Genomic DNA, 16,940 nt, shown 5'->3' with positions numbered 1-16,940 from the left:
ATGATAGCCTAGTCAGATAGCAGAAGACACACTGAACTGGGGTTCTTTTGTCCTACATGCTGGAAACTGTGACAGATCAAAGATTTATTGAAATCTATGTTGAGTATCAATTCCTTTGATTTCTTCCCCAGTGTTTCACGACTTCCGGGATAGTGTCTTCTCCTCCTCTTAAGCTACATTTACATTGCTACGTTTTGGTTTAAAAAGAAATATCGTTCACATAGTTACACATTTCGTTTACAAAGGTCTTAAATTATGTCTTGTCCTTTCGTAGGATGAAACAAATACCGCAACGTCCTTAAATGAATGCTTTGTGTGTGTGTGTGTGTGTGTGTGTGTGTGTGTGTGTGTGTGTGTGTGTGTGTGTGTGTGTGTGTGTGTGTGTGTGTGTGTGTGTGTGTGTGTGACTTTACAATTTACTCCATGTGACTGGGATGTAATATGACAGTATAGGTACTATTTACGTCAGTGTTTTTCTTTACGCTCTTGACAATGGAGTGTGCGCGGACCATGGCGCGGACGCGGGGTGCGCTTCACATGGATGTAGCTAGGCTATAACAATAATAACGGTGTAACATGGTGTTTTATCTTAAATCCGTGGACATGGTGAGAAAGCTCTGGCCCTAAACATCCAAGCTCGGGCGCAAAATCAATCAGTTGTCAAGAAAGAAAACAAAACTAACAAAGCTAACGTTAGCTCGTCGGTTAGAATGGGTAAGTGTCTGAAGGTCTGGTCAGAGATTTGACTTGGTGTTAAATTGCATATTAACAATAGAAAAAAATCTCCCTTTAAACACTTTTGGCCTGAAGTAATTAAATAGAGTGTAAGGTAAAGCCTTTCTACAATATGATTGCTGCAGTACAAAAGAACAGCAATCGGTAGTCGTGGGATGGTACTGAAATATTGTTTTGTTCATCAGGAAACGAGAACACTCGCAATACTCCCTTTACTTTGCTGTTTACATCTTGTTGTACATTAAAAACCAATAGGGCGCGATCACAAAAGGGGTGCTATCTGTATAGGTAGATGTGAACACCTTATAACTTGGCCTGAAAAAAAGTTCAGTCAAAAGATTTTTTTTCACTTTAATCCCTGTGTTCATGAGATATGCGGTTTGGGCGTATTAAAAACCTAAACGTAGCAATGTAAATGTAGCCTTAATGACCCTAGATAACAGACAGGAAATGAACCTGATCCCATTTACAATGTTTGTTTCCTGTTTCCAAGCAACACAATTCAATAGCAAGTGTCACTATTATGAGGTAGATTCTAATGGGTTTTGAAGCTGCAGTGACAATTAACAAATTGCAGAACTTCTTTGCCATACTTATCATTTCAGTATTGTGTTGCTTTGGGAATCAATGATAATTATCCACACAATGTCTGTTGAGAAAAATATGTTTTCCAAATTTCTTATTTTTTGTATATTTGAAATTTTACATGACAGTATCACGTTTCAAATTTGCTATAATAATTTAATCAAAATCATAAAATAATTTAACTAGGACTGTATACTGGCTTTGAAGTGGGTAAACAGACCTCTGTTGCTGCAGATTTTGCCATCTGGTGATGTGCATCTCCGCTTGCTTTCCCATGGGCTGATGTCACACTGGAATTCACATTTGTCTCCGTGCCAACCAGCAGCACAGTAGCAGTTTCCACAGTAACACTGGCCGTGGCCTGGAAGCAGAATGCACATTAAACAACTGATGAGTTTACCTTTGTCATTGTTATAGATTGGCAAATGGTTAAACAGATGTCTACATTATCTCCTCAGTCATTTAAATGTCAAGTTTTTAGTAATTTCAGAAGACTGTACAGTACACTATGAATATAAATGCTGACAATGTTGTATTTTTGCCAACCCAAATCAGAAAAGATGCCCTCTTTTTACACACTATGTGTTTTACAAACACATTAAACATTTTATTTTTTTATTTTGTTTACGGCTTTTCATTGCCACAATTTGAGACTTCCTTGAAAAATTAAGTATTTCTGAAAAAGTCCTGATAAGCAAACTTGTTAATTCTTTTTAAATAAATTATGAATGGCTAATTAACATTGACAAGCAGGCATTGGAACAATCTGTGGGGAACAGGAATGAGTATGACAATGCAGTCAGCTAGGGGCAACAGTTCAAACTTCAAATTAACCTTCATGAACACATGAGAATAATGAAGAGTGTATAATGAAGGGGAGACAGGGACTGCGGGCCATACCTCCACACACCTCTCCGGTGTCCTCGTCCAGACACTCGCTGTCGTCACACTCACAGAAACGCCCCGTCACCAGACCCTTGTTGTCACACATGCAGCTTCCACAGTGGCATGTGCCTATTAAACATACAGTTACAGCTTTAGATACAGTTTAAGCTTATTTGTTAGAAAAGGTCAAGTTTGTGGATGTGTGTATGTTTACAGTATGCGGTTGATTGTGGAAAGCAGGGTGTGTGTATGTGTTGATGCCGTACACTTTAAGATCAAGAACCCAGCTGGTTTGCAGATGCAAGGTGCAGGTACTGTCTGTAAATCATGTGGCAACGGATCTTGACTAGTGTCTGACCGCTGAAAGCAGTGAAGGTGTGTTTGGGTACTGTTTGTGTGTGCTGGGGGGGCTTTTCAATATGTTGTGCTAGGGACAGAAGACAACTACATGCTGTTATTACATTTGCATATCTACACGCTCAAACAGGCCAGCTACTGTACAGTACAGTACATGCTTTCACAGACACACACACACACACACACACACACACACACACACACACACACACACATGCTGGCATGCAGACACACAAATACTGTACACGTTTATCTTTCATTTAGCTGGAGGCATTGTGGACCTGTAGTGAGTTTAAGCCCAGGTGGGTGAGGTTGCTGTCAGTGTGCAGAAAACAGCGTCAGCACAGACATCACTTCACAGTTTGCATCTTCAGGGTGTCAATGCTCAATCATGTGTCCACAGACATAACTGGGACTGTGTGCATCAAATAAGCTCTGGCTTGTGAGGTTTAAGACCAACTTGAATCCATACTTACTTACAGTATTATTAACTCAAGATGTCAGGGTAACTCTTTAGTCTTCCCAATGATGCCCATTCATGCATAAATGTGTTACTACCTGTGTTAGTGAAAAAGAGATTGTTTATACTAAATCATATGTGTGAGAGCAAACAAGATCACAAGTATCTGCCTTTACTGAAAGAAATTAACTTTAAAGGGGTTTATACGTTGTAACCAATGGCTTTATTATGATTAATAATTACTGTATTATTGTTTGATCCCTTAATAAGCTATTAAAGAGTTTTTAGCTTTTTATTAAGAAGTCAGATTTCACAATGGCTTATTACTAGTCTGTAAAGAATGTAAAAGGGCCATTGGATTAAGCTGTTAGTTACAACCTAAATAAATAATGCATTACTGGTACCAAAAGCAAAATATTAAAAATGCTATTGTATGTATGTTGTGTGTATATTGAATATGCAATGCTGGTTGTTTGTGGATCATTGTGTGTGCATGTGTGTGTGTGTGTGTGTGTGTGTGTGTGTGTGTGTGTGTGTGTGTGTGTGTGTGTGTGTGTGTGTGTGTGTGTGTGTGTGTGTGGTCGCAGTACCTCTGTTGGAGCATACCACCCCCTGTGGGTTTTTGCAAAGCTCTTTGCTCTTCTTGCCCGGTAGGTTACACTCCTCCTGGAACTGGCAGGCATCTCCGAACCAGCCTTCATCACACTCACACGGTCCACAGTCACAGTAGCCACGGTCTAAAGGGAAACACAACACACCACATGCTGTTTATCAATGCTGAAAAGCATGCCCATTGCCAGTGCTTTAAATCACTCTACAAACAGGTCACACACAAGTGTTATCTTAAATTGCATATGATGGCATTGCACTGCCACAGGAATTGGAGTTATAGAATTAATTTGACTCCTTGAATACAAATTATTGTATTAATATATAATTATTACTGTTTTAATGCATCCAAAATATCAAACATTCCCCTTGAGATGCATAAATGTACATCTAGTAAGCTAGCAGGAAGACTTTTTTGCAATTCAACCCTATTTGTTACAAAATATTCGGATGATATACTAGCTTCCCCTTCAATCACTGTGAAAACGTTGCCCTGTTCAGGACCTACGCAGTCAGTTGGGCATAACTATTTTTCATCATTCTGATGGCCATAGTGAGCAATATAAAAAACAGGAGCAATCATTTGATGCAATTGAAGGCTGTTGACAAGTTATTATAAATGTTGTTCCCAATGCATTTAGCAGCAAGGGGCCTTGTATGTCACATTCAATAATTTTTCTGACTTGTTCATCATGTAAATGTGGTGTCCTTTTCAAGGGCTATCCATCAGTCATTAACAACAGGCAAGTCCTCTGTCTCTTCTCATTATTGATATGTCTCAGGGGACACTTGGGAACAGGATCAAGGAAAAGAAGAATATGGAAAGTAAACCTGCACCACAGAGACAATACAATTTTGAGTAAAATAAACTGATTTTGAAGAAATCTCACACTTTTATATAATTGTTATATGAACTGTAAAAAATAAATAAAAAGTGAGGCTCTGAGTAGACTGTACTCTCTGCTGGCTGTCCAAAATTCCATATTATTTGCAATGTCGCCACATATAAATTAGAAATAATCTTGTAATCTAGAGATGTCAAACTGCTGGCATATTAACGCATTATAAGCAGTATACACACCAGAACTAAAGTTGTTTTTACAGTAATTATTGATTCTAGAATCATTGTTACATAAAAAAATCTACTGGTGACCACCGTCATTGTACATGTGTTATTGCTTTGTGGTTATTATTAGATTTTTCAATACACCCTCAGCACAGAATCATGGAGATAATGAGAACAAGATTATGAATGTGGACATTTCTTTTTGGATTTAACGTTTAGTTTTGCAGATGGGATCTACCACACAATAACTGTAAAACAGAATTAGATTAATGTCTCTCCAACTTAATTCAGCAGAATATTACAAAGTCACTGCCACCCACTAACCCCCATTAATCTCAGCTTGACAATCACTGTGACATATAAAATTGACCATCTTTGTCTGCTAGGCGAACGTTTATGTGTGTGGCAAAGTGCCTGTCTGGCGACAGTTTATCTTTCCTGGTGCTTCCTGAGCAGTAATTCTCTGTGGCTTGAGGGTGTCAGGGTCCTTCCTACACACCACCAAAGGACACGAGTGGCCAGCCAATCAGGCTCCGACCACTGCCCAGAAACAACCAATGGGGGGCGGAAAGAGAAGGGCCATCTGTGGCAGCATTGGTGGCAGTAGGTGATGTAGCGTTACCATGATTAACGGCTAATGAGGAGAGGATTGTGACTCGTGCAGGCTAATTTTAGATTGGGGAAGTTAACTTGTTCCTGTTTTATGATAAAGCATGATAATGAGAGGGAGATAAATAGGTTTGTATGGAACATAGTAAATTAGAAATTCTAGTGATTACTGGTTAAATATAACAAAATAAATGCCCTCGCTGTGAGCCAAAAACACTACTGTATCACTTTCATTTGAGGCAATGTTAGAGCTGTTAAGAGATTACAGTGAAGTTTCAATTATAAGCAACACATTATTGCAAGACATACATAGAAAATCAAAAAACTCTGTGCTCATTTATTACTTGCATTAGATTTTTCGTCTCCAAATGGCATTTCTCAACCTACAGCACTTTGTTTGATCACGTTCTTCATAAAATGCTACTCATTTCAGTGAGTAATTATCCCTCCTTGCTCTCCTCTCCTTGTGGGTTGCGGAGCGTGAAACAGCAGCACATCAGCTTGTGTTCTGCGAAAAAGATCTAGGAGACACCTGTCTCAGGTAATAAGTCATTATCTGTGTTTGCTACCATCACAACGAGCGACTCCTGCTTTTTATCCTTCCGGTTTTCACAATTCTTCAATATAAGCATTCATTTGTCAACTTTGGTGACTTCCCTCCTTCCCAGGCATGGTAACAGAAATGTAGAAACACTTGTTCCTACAGCAAGGAGTCTTTCGAAGCTGTAATTGGTCCCAATCAAAATGGCCTTTTACTAGTAGACTTGGATAGACTTGAGTGGCTTTTTCTCGTTGCAGCCCACACTGGAATCATTAGGTGACTCACCACACAGGCACACTGCCAGCAAAGTAAAGCACATCAAAATATGTACTAGCAGCAACAAACAAAAAAAATACAGAGATGAACAATTTAATGGGCTGTAATAGCTAAATGGGCGCATTCAACTGCGAGTCCCTGTTTTTTTCTCTTTCTCTTTGGGAAATCAACAGAAATTAGTATTAAACCTTTTAGTCATTTTGGACAGACTGCCATTAGTGTGTTAGTTTATATCATCTGTCTATAATGTGTCCACATTGGAAGCAACATCTTAAGCTTATGTATGCTGAGTGAAAGTGCATCTGGAGAGATTTGATTTGGAACAGCACTGGGCAAACTGACTTCTTATGTTGCGGGATCTTCACTGCCTTTGGCAGGGGGCACAGAGGCTGGGGCTGAACCAGGAAAAGTGCAGCCTGGGAGAGAGAGAGGTAGAGAGGGTAAAATATGTTCTTAGAGAACCTCAAAACAACCATCCGTCAGGGGGAATCGGGTTTTACGCTCTCATGCTCATGCCTCCCTATTTCAACTGCTCCTTTGAGAGGGTGAGAAGGACACGCATATGATAAAGTCTGCCAGAATCATAAAGTTACAGATTGTTCTGGATCGCAGATATATTTGGCTTTCTGTCTCAATCCACATTTGTGGCTGGGGGGGGATGGTAGCCATTACTAGAGATGCAGAGAGAGGGCTATTGACCTGTGTTTGATCAAACATTGTATGTGCTATTACAAGTGTTGTTGTAGCAACTCTGACTCTTTGATATATATATAATATGTTCCAGTGAAGAATAAACTCAAAGGTGATTGCTCACTAAGGGGTTCTTGATATAATGGTCTAATGCTACTCAATAGTGTAACAGTAATTACTAACAAGTTGATTATACAGTGTTTCATTGGAACAATGCTAGCCTACAGTACCCTGGGCCACCCTCTGTGTCTCTGACAATGGAAAAAGACCATTAATCGCAGAGAACACACACACCAGGGGAAAAAAACGTTGCTTGATTCAGCACAGACAGAGAGGGAGAGGGAGAGAGAGAGAGAGAGAGAGAGAGAGGAAAATGAGGGAAGGCTGTAAAAGAGAGAATGAAAACATTGCCACGTTGACCTTCATCTATGTAAAGAGGCGAGTTATGACACAAATAAATAAAATCCACAAAAGCTTGTTTTTAACATTCCTTCAAACAGGGTAAATGCTCTATGTAACCACTTTAGAAATTACCAGAGGTTATGTTTCTCATATACTGGAGCTTTTTTTAAATGGGACAGGCTGGAGACTTAAACACAGTCGAAAAATAAAACAGCAGAGTGAAATGACAGGAAGGTTTTGCACAGCTGGGGAACAGATGTTAGTGCAGGTTATCATTCCATTGCTCTGCTACAATATGGGATGGATCAGAAGGAGGACAAATGTGAGTGACAGTATCACTGCATTGTGAATCCTAGAAAATCCACAATTTATCTAACACTAAAGCTACTAAGGCCAATAACAGGTCCATCATATTGTGATGGAATTGATTATATATATCTTTATCATGGAACATTCCACGGTACAAATAATGTACAGGCTTTTTTTCTTGCCATAGATCAAAAAGTGAATCATGGTACTTGCCATAATATTTAAAAAAAGGACAGGATCACACAATGGGACAAAAAGAAGGAGCATGCCTGTATGAATTATTATGTGAAAAATAATGTAATGCATATGTAAAATAAACATGCTATTTTGTTCAGAATAAAATGACAGAGACACCTATTAATTCTCCTCTTATCATTCCTAAAGAGAACAGTATATTATTACTACTGCCATATGCTTCTATAATGCCTCCATTCCAGCATGCATTGCATAAGAACACCATGGGCAGTTTATTATATTCATCTGTTTAAAAACAACATTAAAACCTAAATTTGAAAAGTACTGCTATCAGACCTAAAATTTAAGATGCATCATTCCCAGCTTATTTATCCAGCTTGACTTGTTGCTCTGATTGAGAGAATCTGAATTAGCCTGTGTTTGCCTGATGAATGCCATCCAAGGAAAAAGAACATCCCAATGCCAGGAAAACTAATGTTTTTTGAAAGGAAAAACGCACAGTTTATCCCTAAGGAGAAAAATCAATTGGATCTTATCAGTGGGCAGTTGTGAGAGGCAGAGATAAGGGATCCGCAGGGAGAGAAATTGGCTTCAGATCTCAGGCAGCAGACCATGCATGCTGCATGGGCTATTGAGCAACTGGGAGGAGGTGGCGCGATGTGTGTATTCTTCTCAATATTCTTTGAATATGTGGCTGGTTGTGCATTTGTATGTGTGCATATGGTTGTTACAGTATGAGAATAAGCCTGATCCTGATACAATACAATACAACTTTATTGTCAGCCAGGGCTGAAATTCTTTTTGCATCCCTGGGTAGCTCATATAAAAAAGTGGACATAGACATAAATAAGATGAATAACACCAAAAAACATACATGAAACATTACCATAAATGACATAAACACCCAAGTAAGGAAACAAAGCATACATGTATAACAACAGAAAATGGCATGAACATACACACAGACAAGGTCTTGGAGACTTGTAACCCTGAATAAATATTGCACTGGATTTAATGTAGCTGGTTTAACAATATCCTGATCCTGTGTGTGTGTGTGTGTGTGTGTGTGTGTGTGTGTGTGTGTGTGTGTGTGTGTGTGTGTGTGTGTGTGTGTGTGTGTGTGTGTGTGTGTGTGTGTGTGTGTGTGTGTGTGTGTTCTTGTTTAACTATATTTGTGGGGTCCAAAAACCAGGAGTCCAGACAGCTTTGTGGGGCCAAAATGCTGGACCCCACAACTTTAAAGGGCTGTTTTAGGGTTAATACTTGGTTGTAGGATTAGGGTTAGAATTAGGTTATGGTTAGGGTGAGGGTAAGGGTTAAGGTTAGGCATTTAAGTTGTGATGGTTAAGGTTAGGGTAAGGGGCTAGGGAATGCATTATGTCAATGATGGGTCCCCACAAAGATAGTGCCACGCACTATGTGTGTGTGTGTGTGTGTGTGTGTGTGTGTGTGTGTGTGTGTGTGTGTGTGTGTGTGTGTGTGTGTGTGTGTCTGTGTGTGCGTGCATGTGTGTGTGTATGTGTGTATGTGTGTGTGTCTTTGTGTCTGTGTGTGTGTGTGTGTGTGTGTCTGTGTGTGCGTGCATGTGTGTGTGTGTGTGTGTGTGTGTGTGTGTGTATGTGTGTGTGTGAAAACCCATCTCTCTTCTGATGCATCTAGGTTCCATTTGCAGTCTGTGTACCAGTGAGTGAAACCCCATTATCAGGTTGAAGCAGGGCCTTCTCGCTCCAGACTGCTGAACCATAATGAGCTCCTCGCAGCAGCCAACTTGTCTACCCAAATAAATCACTCTAGCCCGCATGTGCACGCACACACACACACACACACACACACACACTCACACACATATCTCTAACCCGTTCTGGGTGCACACATATCTCCATTAAACTCCTGACACTCGTAGCCCAGTGACTACAGAGGACACCGTACGAAAAGATGATGGTTCCTTTTCCCTACATCAACTTCCAGGATATCTCATCTGATAAATGCCTGGTAAGTCTTGGTAACAGGTTGCAAGCAGTCCTCTTTTACACAATGTTTATGTTCTACCTAAGTTGCCAGTTTATTAGGTACACCGACCTGGCTAAAACTAACGCAGTCTAATACAATATTCCTGCAATAAATCATAGCTTTGTGGGAGTTATAATATTTAGTTTTTGTTGAAACTGTTAGAAGTTGATTTAAATGTGTGTGTCATTTTAGTGTAATTTGTGGTGCTGCTGAATTGTATAATGTTATACTGAGAGGTGTTTCTTCGAGTAGACTAAATATTGGAAAAACCACAAACTACAGCCCCTAAAAGTACTTTATATTTGAATTAACACCTCTCTAAAATAGTTGTAAACCTACATGAAATAATTTTGGTCAATTGTGGACAGTGCAACAATCTGTAAACAGACGCTTATAAAGCTATAGTCACTTTAAAGCTTTGTATAGCAAAGGGGAACTGCAGAGTTCGATGATAATTCTCTGCACCATGAGCGCTCTCTTTTACATTACATGTAGTCATTTGATTTATTGTTAAAGCTCCGTTGTGTCATTTTTTGAGTTGATTCTTAGCAAAAAAAAACTTTGTTCTTTCACAAATATGTGCTCATTCATGCGTAATTACTTCCACCAACTAAGTATTCTCGTAAGCATAGAATCTGCCATTCAGAATCATTCAGAAAACATATAAGTGAGTCGCTTGAATGGCGGCAGCCATGTTCCGCCTCCATCTTTAAAATACATTAGCCAAAGACGGACATACCTCCGCCTTTCGCACTTTTACACTCAGAGGCACCGTGACGAATGCAAGGGGGAGATGACTCGCGACTGCCGGCAGATTTGAAAGCCTGTTGAAGATGGAGGATCACGCCTATTCTCGAGGACATGTAACGAAGTCGCCAAGGAAGGTAAAAAGAGAATTAAAACGACAACGCGACAGGCAAAGCAACAAGACCAAAGTTAATATTGGAGTGGCTTTTCCACGATGGAAAGAGGAGCAAGGATTTGAAAAGGGATGCAAAAGTTGCGTGCTTTCTTCTCGACAGATAATTATGTAAAAAATAATTGTTGCTTGGCATGGTTGTGCATAACGCTAGAACAACATCTAGGATACTTTTCCTCGCGTCATGATGAAAAAAGATTGTCTACCTTGTAACATAAACATAATCATACGTGTCACTATTTCATAATCATAAGTGTCATGATTTCCCTGCCAGCTCATGTCATGTGCAGTTGTAACACAGACTAGGCTACAGCTGCGTGTAAACGATGGCGATACTAAGAGCTTATTTCGGTTTCATTGACACTGTTCATACTGCTCAGAGAAATACATTAAAAACACAAATCTCCATTGCTTCTCTCCTTTGTCTTTGAAGGGCCTCCACTCTCTCCTTGGAGAGTGTCTCTTTAGTTTTTCTTTGCCTCACCGATCCACTGCCACTGGCTCTGTCTTTTGGTTTTTCTTTACCTTTCCTTCTTCCTTTAGCTTTCCCTCGCACCTCCATCCACTGATCTCTGACTCTGCTCACAGAGCAGAGTATGTAAAATATGTAGCCTACGCTGTAAACATTGCCTTACACTATTAATCTCGTACAATATACAGAATAACAATAGCACTGATACTTTACTAACATTAGCTTGCATTCGTTTGGGAACCTGATAGCTGATGTTAGCAATGAAATGGTACCAAAATAACAAAAACGTAAAACTATTATTACACTGGAAGAAACACTCAAAAACGCGCTGAGAATGGGAGGAGCTAGAAAGTAATATTCAGTTGGTTGTCATATACAATTTCACTGCTAGATGGGAGAAATTCTTACACAATGTAGCTTTAATATGAAAAATATTGACTATAGCAGCTTCAACAAAAGAGCACCATAAACCACTGCCTCTGAAAATGACCATAAAGTTAACTCAACCTAAACTAGTTTCAACAAAACTAATCATTGTAACCTTCGTGAAGGTAAGATTTATTACAGGGATGATCGTATTAGACTTCACTTTTCCCTCTTGGTAATACATTACATTATCTGATGATGTTCAACCTGCCCAGAACACTTTGTAATTAAAGTTAAGCAAAACACCTGACCAACTATGTTCCTAATTCTTTCCAAAGAAATAGCCTTTTGTTGTAATATGCGATCCCGCAAAATCTGTGCTCATCTCGGAAAATGAGTGTGCAAAGTGGAAAGCATCTCATGTGGCAACTTGGACAAACTCTCAAGTGTTCTTTCTGAGAACTTATAAAATGTCAGGCAACAAGCTAAGTTCAAAGCGGTGCCTTCTAACAAAAGCTAATGCCTTGGTAACATACTTGAACCAACCAGCTGTCTATAACCCAATAAAACCCTTTGAAGTGCTGCCAAGGTGATGCAGGCTCTCAAAGACACAATACTGCACCCCTCTGATTTGGCGATAAAGTAAGAAACTCTAAATCTAATGCATGTTTCTTTATTTGATATAAAACCAAAAGGATGTTAAAAGCCTTAACAAATCTAATAGGTTTTTGAAACACACCCTTAAGCTCTCTATTCTATCACCTGACTGAAACAGACACTATCAGCTGGAGAGTCCATTTGCCAAGCTTCTCACCAGCCCACAGTGAGGAGCTCTGCTGCATCACTTACTGACCCATCAGTAACAACCATGCCCAAGTAGGAAAATATGTGGAGCCATGTGCCTGTACGCTACTTCACATGAAACTCGGACAGTCAAACGTTTATCAGACAATATGCCAATAAAACAGTGTTGTGACTCATTTGACTCCTCTCTATAACACCAAACCATCTGGTTGTCTTATGTGTCAATGCATATATCATTGTACGCACCATTGCAGATTTTCCCATTATGTGTAGCGCAGACCCAGTCGTGGCACTCGCAGCGTGGACCGTAGAACTTCCCTGGATCTGTGGCCTCGCAGATGCAGATACCGCAGTCACACTTTCCCCTCCCACTGCAGATCTTGCCATCAGGTGTCCGGCAGCGGCGCAGGGATGACTCTGTGGACAGCTTACACACACCACCCACCTGCCTGGGAAAAAGAAAAAGTCAGTTGTTATACAGCTATGGAAACTTCTGAGGTCAAGGGTCAAGTGGGCTGCCACCTGTGTCTGTTTTTTAGTTTTATTAAAGATATTTTTTGGCATTTCTGCTTTATTGGATAGTGATAGATAGCGAGAGAGAGAGGGGATGACATGTTGCAAAAGACCAGGGCTGGAATCTAACCCTGACCGCTGCAGTGAAGACTCAGACTGTATACATGGTATGTACGCTTTAGCAAGTGAGCTGCCAGGGCCTAGTGTGTCTGTTTTAAATACAGAGTACGACATAAGCGAAAATACCATTGCTCAGACGTGGCAGCAATCCTCTAACCTGACTCCGCCAGATGGATTGCTTCGCATTTGCTCGGCATATCCATCTGGGAACTTTCCGTTGGAGAACTTTTGGGAAGAGGCGAAAATACTGGTTAGCTGATTGGATAAACCATTGGTGATAGACGGCCAAATCAACCAATCAGATCAAACTCTTGCCGAAACCAATCGGGAGAAGAGGAAAAACATCTTTTCCTCCGAGAAAAGCCTCCAGTGCAGTTTTTTGCTCTTCTTTCAATGAAGGAATACTTTCTAATTCAGATAAAACTTGCGCGATAGCTACGCTCATCTCATCCGTGGAAGCTGTCATGTTGATCTGAACAGTCGCTTATCGTTGCGTCACACCTAAATCCGCCTCAAAACCATTGCTGATGGGTCGGTTGTTTGGCGAACGGCTACAAATTTTCTCTATCTCAAGATGCCAGACTGATCTGCGAGTGGAAAACTGGAGCTCGCAAGATCAGGACGGTCTCACGAGGCTAGCAATCCTCCCTGCCTCAGGTGTAAAGATGACCTCTACTAACCTAGCTCTGGGGAGTTTACTGGGGAGTCCTGTTTCTTCTTCGCTTAGAATATGGCCTTGGATTAGGGTGGCACCACGATCTGGGTCCTGGGTGCAGCTGTCGCTGTGGACCTGCTAAACCCTGCTACGCTGTGGACCTGCAACACCCTGCTACACTCTGCGATTCCCTGCAATGTCCGGCTGCGTCCTGTTGCATCCTGCCGCGTCCACTGCATCCACCCATGCTCTGCTGTGCCACATTACATCCCGTAACGCCCTGCTGTGCCCTGCTATGACATGAACTACAACGACTACCATTGTAGTCACTGTTCCATTATCTTTATTATGACTATTATTGCCACTGTTCATCACACCCCCAACCGGCCCCGTCAGACACCGCCTATCAAGAGTCTGGGTCTGCCGAGGTTTCTTCCTAAAGGGGGGTTTTTCCTTACCACTGTTGCAATAGCCACTGCTAATGCTTGCTCTTGAGGGAATTACTGGAATTGTTGGGGCTTTGGAAATAATAGTGTGGTCTAGACCTACTCTATCTGTAAAGTGTCTCGAGATAACTCTTGTTATGATTTGATACTATAAATAAAATTGAATTTGAATTGAATTGACCTTCCACTTCTGGGATTGCTCCCGTGCCGCCGGAAATTTCGCCAGATGTCCCTCTTTTCAGCCGGATCGGATGTCTCTCTTTTCGGCCGGATGTCCATCACCTTCCACTTACTTTGTGTTGTAATTTTAAACTCCGGTGGATTTATGAGGATTTATATCCAGACAGCCAGCTAGATTATCTGTCTAATCTGAATTTTCTGTTGCACGACTAAAACAACTTTTGAACGTACACATGTTCCACCAAAACAAGTTCCCTCCGAGGCTATTTTGCAGCGGCTATATAGACCTCCTGCGCAGCACTGTGGAGGAAGGTCTGGCAAAGCGAGAGTAGCTGCGAGGTGAAGCCAGTTTCACTGCTTCAGTGTTTAATTTTCTGTCACCTATCATTCACATACATATCACAAAATTGAACTTCAACACCCATTCCATGTGTGGGTATTCAACATCATGGAGGGAAAAAAAGTCCAAGATGAAGAATAGTGGGAAGAATGTGGAAAAGGTTAAGCTAACAAATCAAATAGGACAGAAACAGCTACACCTTATATTGAGCACACTCACACAGCTTCATTTTTACTCCATGGGATCTCTGTGTGAGATTTGTTTTATTTGGATACTGTCTGACATTCTTTTTCTAATCCTGCCCGAGCAGTAGACACATTGTAAACAAGCAACAGATCAAATGTTCCTGACACTCCCATTACAATTAAATAAAGAATGTGTGTGTCCCATGTGTCATTGGGAGGTTATCTTCCATTTCACCCACTGTTGGCCTTTTTAAGCTTGACCAGGCTTCTCTGACGGGCAGCACACTGAATTTTGAATGTATCTGCCAATCAGATTGATCTCTCGTCTTTTCCCATGACAACATGACATTGAGATGACTTCCAGTGGTCAAGTACGACCCGGGCTGTGTCTGAAACTACTCTCTCGTTCACTCACTCACTCACTACTCCCCATATGTTACACTAAATAATTTACTCAATAGTGAGCAGTAAATTGCAGCTTTTTTCTTAGTAAAGCTAAGAATGTGGCAATGCTGACGGTGTCAGACTACAAGTAATGGCTACAACACTATATCGTTAACTAGATCAGGGTATGTAAACCTTTTTTATCTGGCACTTACTGTATGTTTCAGCAAGACATTTGTATTTCACCAACTGGTCTCAAAATACTTTCTACAGAGGATGAGGCAATGATGGCACAGCTGTCAGTCACCCAGTGAGTCCTTTCTGCATGGCTTTGTTTAAGCCTATTGAGCAGATTTCCCTCAAACTGTTTCTGCTGCTGTACCTAAAAACAACAGGTGTTCTTTTACATCGAGGACAGTGCAGCAGCTCAATGCATTTCCCCACCTGCCACTTGGGGAAAATGATAAAAAATGAGAAGTTTGTGTTTGCCCTGTGTATGTCATTTGGAACTCACAGCCTCTGTGAGAATGGACATGGCAGAGGTGCTTTAATGCCACACTGTAGAGGGCTGGAATAGAATTGGGATCCAACAAAAATGTTGAAGGCTGAATATACTACATGTACTCTAATTCAGGTGGAGACATCATCATCAGTGGAATGAGATTGAAATCAAATGTGAAAATATCATTCATTATTGGACTTATCCATGCACTGTAAATGTATTATGTTTGAGTAAACCAAATTCCTCCATTACTGTGCAAATGCTTTATTATAAAGGATTGTTCAAGTGGTCGAAGGAGGACACACAGAGGCAGCTGTCTCCAACCAGGTATACAATTATTTTAATTAAATGTGAAACATGTATACAAACCAATTATTGTAGCTAGTTTAAATAGGTTATAGAAGCCAATGTAAATCAGCAAAATAAACACGAGACCTAGCATGTTAGACTAGCTAAATATACAGATATAGCAACAATTCTGTTTTGCCAGCAGGATGGAATAAACTGATATAATTGCAGGTACAATGTGTGTGTATGCACAGTGAGCTACTTACAATTAGCACTGTATGTGTCACATACAAGCAAGGACCAAAGAAAGTTTAGTAATTCAGCCTCACCAGGTTCACCACTTCTGTTAAAAACTGCTGATGCTGCTTCCCAGATTCTATTAAAAACAAAAAAAAATCGCTATCTGACTTGCATGCTACGAGATGCTATGGGAGTTGTGTTCCTAATCAAAAAACATCATAAGAAGAGATAGCAAACACTTTTCACACCACTGAATCTGACTAAACAGCATGTTACTGTATATGCCCAAAAGTTTAGAAAATGTCTGCAACTGGTACTGTACTACATAACCATGCTTTGAACTGTGACTATTAAAAGCAGGGCAGCAGGGACACAACCCATATTGTTCTTATCTGCTTTTCCTATCCCCTGTCTTATATATTCTTTTTTTGTTTAACTTTTAAAGACATTTAATAAGCCTTATTTTCAGTTAATGTTCTGTAGATAGTTTAGTAACATTGTGCTGTTACTGGGAGGCTTGTTATGTCCCCTAAACTATAGGACCCATAAGTGGACGGAGTGTTAAGATGAATCAATGTTATCTATTGTAACCCTAGTTAAATGAGTACAGGTGGAGCCCCCCAACATTAACCCTGCCTCTCTAAGAAGTTGTTGATATTTTGGATGTTGATTGGATTGAGCACTGCATGTACGTAGAAAAAGTCATAGCGCACATCAGCGGCTTCGCCTGTGTTCTTAGAATTGAGGTTACAAAACATAACCTTCATTACTGAGCGTTTCCCACCTACTGTTTTTGA

At 40.4% G+C, this 16,940-nt stretch overlaps 1 protein-coding gene across 1 annotated transcript in view; it reads right to left on the bottom strand.

Annotated features, from left to right (window-relative positions):
• Nucleotides 1–16,940, bottom strand: part of itgbl1 (integrin, beta-like 1) — a 43,724-nt gene that overhangs the window by 25,489 nt on the left and 1,295 nt on the right. The window contains exons 2-5 of the mRNA XM_039818106.1: nucleotides 12,537–12,739; nucleotides 3,613–3,759; nucleotides 2,221–2,334; nucleotides 1,541–1,681 (exon numbers count right to left, since the gene is read on the bottom strand). Of these exons, the coding sequence (XP_039674040.1) occupies nucleotides 1,541–1,681; nucleotides 2,221–2,334; nucleotides 3,613–3,759; nucleotides 12,537–12,739 (605 nt within the window). The remainder of the gene's footprint in view (nucleotides 1–1,540; nucleotides 1,682–2,220; nucleotides 2,335–3,612; nucleotides 3,760–12,536; nucleotides 12,740–16,940) is intronic.

This window comes from Perca fluviatilis, chromosome 12, assembly GCF_010015445.1.
Source record: "Perca fluviatilis chromosome 12, GENO_Pfluv_1.0, whole genome shotgun sequence".
In the NCBI taxonomy this organism is placed as follows: domain Eukaryota; kingdom Metazoa; phylum Chordata; class Actinopteri; order Perciformes; family Percidae; genus Perca; species Perca fluviatilis.
This window is presented reverse-complemented; position numbering and strand designations above follow the sequence as displayed.